The 6000-nt window shown below is 43.6% G+C and overlaps 1 protein-coding gene across 1 annotated transcript; it reads right to left on the bottom strand.

Moving 5' to 3' along the window:
• Nucleotides 1-665: 665 nt before the first annotated feature.
• On the bottom strand, nucleotides 666-3007 carry LOC148027413 (zinc finger CCCH domain-containing protein 56-like). The gene is made up of 2 exons (XM_087689099.1): nucleotides 2001-3007; nucleotides 666-1615 (listed from the first exon to the last, which is right to left on the bottom strand). Exons 1-2 carry the CDS (start codon nucleotides 2944-2946, stop codon nucleotides 1314-1316), a joined length of 1248 nt encoding a protein of 415 aa, XP_087545225.1. The 5' UTR covers nucleotides 2947-3007; the 3' UTR covers nucleotides 666-1313.
• Nucleotides 3008-6000: the final 2993 nt, after the last annotated feature.

The following is a 6000-nucleotide window of genomic DNA, read 5'->3' on the forward strand; positions in this document are numbered from 1 at the left end:
TTACCTACTAATTGCAGCATTTAGTGCAGCTTTCAAATCACAGTTGTTTTGTGCCTCAAGCCGCATCAATAAGGTCCCTATTCATAAGGATCGCATGGACCTAACCCCAATTATCGCACGACAAACCTTCCGGAATTGGGAGATTGTTGACTTCATATCGGACCCATTACTCCCACGGCACAGTATTCACAAGCCAAATATATCATTGTTGCCACCACCTATCTAATGAAATGGGTAGAAGCACGAGCTATGAGAAAAAATGATGCTAGGACCACTTCCAAGTTCCTATGGGAGCAAGTAACATGTTATACTATTTACACTTGGTATTTTTGAATCAACTTCATTAAGTAATGACTCCACAACGAATTGTGCTGTTCACATGCAGACAATGCCAAAATCTGCCTCAAATGTTTCTGAATAAAAGCCGGATCACTGTTATGTTTGACTTAGACACCACTGACTCAACATACTAGCAGCACCACAACTACCGACTCTTTTACCTGTTCAGAAATAAAAGACTTTTAACATCTACATGAGGCCTGAGTTCACTCCTTTTTCTAATGTGTCAATACAAGTATCCGGATCAAGGAGTATGAAAATGCACTGATACAAATAACAAAAATAACATAGTAAAGGTGTTCAGCCTGCAGATAGTCCATAGCACATGGCAGAGAAGTGTTCTTTTCATATATTTTCTTTTTCAGAACATGTATGGATACATGTATATCCATAAAACAAAACAACAAAAACAACTGTACGATTTTACAGGTATGGTGTCAGGAAGCTTATCATCCAGTCACCCATATACAATAACCTGGTGATGTGAAATAAAGGCCTACTTCACAGATTACCCCATGACTGGGTCAATACATCTAAGGAGACAGAAGCTGAGTAAGATGTAAACATAGAGAGTCCATATTTTAAACCATCATCAGCTGTTGTTCTCCTTATAAACTAGCCCACAGACTATGATTGACCTGCTCCCCATAGGCCTCTTCCACATGCAAACGATAAAGGTCTTTTTGTGGGCATCTGCAAAGTGAGTATTTACTGAAGGCCTGCACACCAGCTTTGAGTTATGCTGTACCTTATTTTATCCAATAAGGAAAAGTTCCAAGGTTTCATGCTAGCTGCTGATACCAGACTGCATCTTCTCCCACACTGCTTCAATGTACCAATCTCATTACTGAGGACTGTTGGAATTTTCTTTTCAACATATATATCATATCTGCAAAATTCTTCAGCTTTAGGATGCTGACATTGAGGGCTCTCCACAATCCTATCCCTAGGATTTCCCACTATTGATCCATGCTTTACTCATCCTCCTCAATCCAGTCACCATAAATAGTGGAGACCTCATCAGCAGGACCCTTCCAATTTGGGAGGGCTGTATTTACATGTTTTTGTACTTTAACAGTCGGCACAAATCCACTCCTGTGTTTCACAGTAGCCACATTATGTCCATCAGTGCTATATACAGTGGACACATACAAGGAGGCTGCTTCAGATAAACTTTTTGAAGGTGCCCATGTACTTTTTGCATCAGTCTGAGTGCCACTGCCCGAATGGCTTCCAGTATCACTCTCAATATGAGATCCAGCATACAACTGTAATTCTGCAGGGCGATAACATATGTTTGGAGAATGGTCAAGGAATTGGAAATAATGTTATCAAAAAGTGCACAGAAGAAAACACAGCAAATTCGGTATACGTACTCTGATAAGCTTTATCATGTTGAGCTTCTTAAGAAAAGACACTCAAGTTAAGCATACAGACTCTGATATTTTTGTCATGCTAATAATTATATGACCATGATGTTATCAAGTCTAGCTCAAAGCACACAGAAGAAAACGTGCTCAAATTTGGTATACAGACTCTGATAAGCTTTGTCATGTATAGTTTCTTAAGGCAGGGAACTCAAACTAACCATAAAAACTCTGATAATCTTTGTCATGTTAAGTTAATTACTAAGAAATTTGAATATTGTTTTCTGGTCATACCTGTAAACCCATGAGCAAAGTTGCATTTCTGTCCAAAGGGGCAATGACCAGTCAATTCCCATTTGTTACACATGCGTGTTTTCCAGTTGGATGGCCGCTCCCCACTATTGCCACCATTTCCCCCTCCCCCAGCAGGGTTAGTTGTAGGTCCAAGGCTGATGGCATTGCTTTCCCTGGCTCTTGCTTGATCATCATGCAGAAAATTGCATCTATCACCGTACGGACAGCCCTCCTCGCTGTAGTACTTCTTGCACCTCCGTGTCCTGCGGAAGCGCTGAGACTCTGCCATGTTGCCTGATCCCGCGCTTGAAACGATATACTGGCTGGGCGTTTCCTTGCTATTGCGGGGACCACGCTCTGCATCCTGGACCGCAACGATCTCTTCCCAGCCGGGAGGGGGCTTGCGCAATTCCTCCATACCGTGGGCAAAATTGCAACTGGAGTTGTACGGACACGTGCCCGCACTGAATTTGATGCACAGCTTGGTCTTGAAGAAGAGGCTGCCGGTGCCAGATGATAGGGGCCTTGATCGCGACGGCAGGGAAGGGGACGAAGGTGGACCGGAGGAACTGGAAGGCCGGGAATCCAGATCTGTCTCGTGGGATTCCGATTTGCGCCTCTTGTCGGAGGAAGCGACGGAGGGCCAGGCATAGTCATACGGCTGATCATCGCCGGAATCCTGGTCGTCTGCGCTGCCAGCAGCGGACCGCTTGTTGTGAGAGAGGGGGCTGCTGATAGAGGACGACCGGCGCCATGGCGGCATGATGTCGTCCTGGGAGAAGCCCTCGTCCTCAACGTCCTCATCCTCTGGCTGGCTATGGCGATGATGATGATGAAGGTGGTGATGCCAGGAGGGATGGCGAGCATCAGCATCGTCCCCACCCCAGAAGCCCATTCGCATAGCCCTCACTTCTCCTGCCATAGCCGCCTGCTGGGGCTGGATCATCGTCGACAAACGATTGTATGTGGGTGGGGGTGTGTGTGTGTGTGTGTGTGTGTGAGAGAGAGAGAGAGAGAGAGAGAGAGAGATCCTATCATTTGCTAGAAAAGATAGAAAAAAGTGAAAGTAGATAGAAAATGGGCCCTCCCTCACCCCCCCCTATACGCACACAAACTTCTTAGAGGAGTTTCACACGTATATCGTGCCAAACTAGCAAAACTATGCCAACACATACACACACGGAAGATTGTGCCATTCATTCTTACTTGTTGGCCTATACTTTTCACCATGAATTGTGAAAAGAAAAATATCATCTTTAGAATGTCCTCCTCATATAGCTATGCAAACCCTACTTATTTTGGCACAATTATATGGCTTAGTTATGGAGGACGGAAAACTACGTCAATATCAACCCTATGTAGAAGGGCTCTTGCACTTTTGTTGCACATGAACCCCCATCAAGAGCTCTAATGCAATATCATGAGAACCTTTGCATGGCAGTTATGGTGCCCCCATTGTAGCATGCTTGGTATGGGGTGGCTTCCTTGCTAGAGAAAGCTCATGATATGAACATGACCAAAATTTCCTATTCCCCACTATAATAAATTAGGCATGGGTCTCCCTTGTAAGTTCTCATGATGGTTGACTCCAAGCAATCTTCATTTGCACAACAAGCTTGTGCAAGCTCATTCTTACTCATAGCCTTTGTAGATGAGGCAGTGTGGATCTTCACCTAGTAAGCACCAACGGAAGAAACACATTGACCGATTATGTCTTGTGGTGCACATGAGAAAGTTATGTGATAGGAATCTCGACGCCATTCAGATGATTTTTCCACACATGGGCCAATCATGTTGTAGACATTGCATAGTTAAACTTCATCCCAATTTAACATAAGATCTCCCCATGGTTGTCGAGGAGATCCCAATTAAACCAACTGTCCTATGACATGTAGGAAAAACACTCACTAAGTTTCTCTTTTATGCTCCTCGTTCCCTTATGTGCGAGGGGTATCATAATGTTACATGGGCTCCCTCCCCTACAAAAGCTCATTGATATGCACACTACTTATGGGTGGCTACCTTGCAAGAGCTCATTACCATTCACACTAGTGCATGGAAATACAAACATCTCTCATCCTCCAAGAATAAGCTAGGCATTTGTTGCCTCCCTTGTAATAAGCACCCATGACACTTGACACTACTTAGGGGTGGCTACCTTGTAAGAGCTCATTGTTATTTATTCCGACTAGTACATGGGAATACATATATCTCTTATCCTCCAAGAACAAGCCAAGCATTTGTTGCCTCCCTTGTAATAATATTCACAACACTTAACGCTAATACATGTGAATAACCCTTGCCCCTATAGACCTTATCTCCTTTTGCAACATGCTAGTTTCCATATTCGCCTCTCCTGATGTTGACACTATTGCATGGGAATAATAGGGTTTACCACATTGAACAATGATTTAAATTGTTTGTGCCATTACATTGGCCCTACTCCAACTATGAATTAGCCAAGCCTACTCATTCCTTTCCCCCTTTGGGATCTACATTTCTCTCGATCTAGGTCCTCTAAATGGGCAAGTGCATGTATCAACACAATAGGCTTCTTTATTGCCTTTGATAGGATGATTGCCTCCTTTTTTGGCATTCATCTATATTGTTGGTTTTTTGTCTCTTTAGATTTTTAATCTTTAACACCACTTCCTACAATTCTACATGGAACAGACTGATTATGAATGTCAAGCAAAACTAAGCCCCTTTTGCTCCTTTAATTGTTGCGAAATTGCAAAGTTTTTAGCATGTCCTTTTCTCATACTTCTCTACTTATTGGTGTCTTGCAAGAAGACTCTGTCAAGATTGTGGGAGAGAAGGAAGGAGTCTCACTTGTAGCTTTCTTGCTTGCACAATGGGGGAATACACACAAAGGTGGAGGCTGAAAACAGTTTTCCTCTTCTTAGTTGTGTAAGCCAAAAAGAAGTCTAATACAAAGAAATAGAAGAACCCTATATATGGGTCTCAAACCAAAGACAACTAACTAAGGTGGCATACTAACTGAGCCACGAACTAGAGTAGATAAGGATAGTTGTCATCTAGCTATTATTCATGGGCGGTGTACCAACCGCATCTACAACTGACAAGTCGGTGACATAAATGCACAACGGTCACCCTAGCATATCACGAGTGGAGCTCGATATCTCAACACTCCCCCTCGAGCTCAATCCCAATTCATGCACACCAAGCAGGTCTCTGAACTTGCGCAGCTTCTCTGCACCCAATGCCTTCGTAAATATGTCAGCTACCTGATCCTCTGTGCTGACATAAACTAGATCAATAAGACCTAGTAAAACCCTCTCCCGCACATAATGATAATGCACCTCAATGTGCTTTGTTCTAGCATGATAGACTGGGTTATTTGCCAAGTGTATACTGATCATGTTGTCACAATAAATGACAACTGGCCCATCTGTAGGCTCATGCATATCATAAAGTAGCTTATGCAACCAAGCTACCTCACATGCAGCCATTGCTGCACCCCTGTACTCGGCCTCTGTGCTCGACAAGCCAACTGTAGGCTGTTTCTTGCTGCTCCAAGTGACTGCAGCACTCCCAAAAGAGAACACATATCCACTGGTAGATCGTCTATCAGAAATACTACCAGCCCAATCAGTATCAGTGTATCCATGCAGCTGTATCTGAACCCCAGTCTCATAAAATAGTCCATACTGCAATGTGGACTTCACATACCTGAGTATGCATCTAGCCGCATCCAAATGCGGTTTCCTTGGAGCCTGCATAACCTGACTTACCAATCCAACAGCATAGCTCAAATCTGGCCTGGTAATAGTCATATAAATCAAACTTCCTACTATGCGTCTGTACATAGTAGGGTCTTCCAGAAGCTCACCTGCATCTATGCTCAGCTTCACATTCTGCTCCAAAGGAACTGAAATAGGCTTACATCCTGTCATCCCATATTTGGACAGCATGTCCAATCCATACTGCCTTTGCAAGAGCTGTATCCCACTTGGTGATCTAATCACCTCAATGCCCA

Source organism: Lygodium microphyllum, chromosome 12, assembly GCF_053477565.2.
Source record: "Lygodium microphyllum isolate KBCC chromosome 12, Lygodium_microphyllum_v1.1.10, whole genome shotgun sequence".
Classification (NCBI taxonomy): Eukaryota; Viridiplantae; Streptophyta; class Polypodiopsida; order Schizaeales; family Lygodiaceae; genus Lygodium; species Lygodium microphyllum.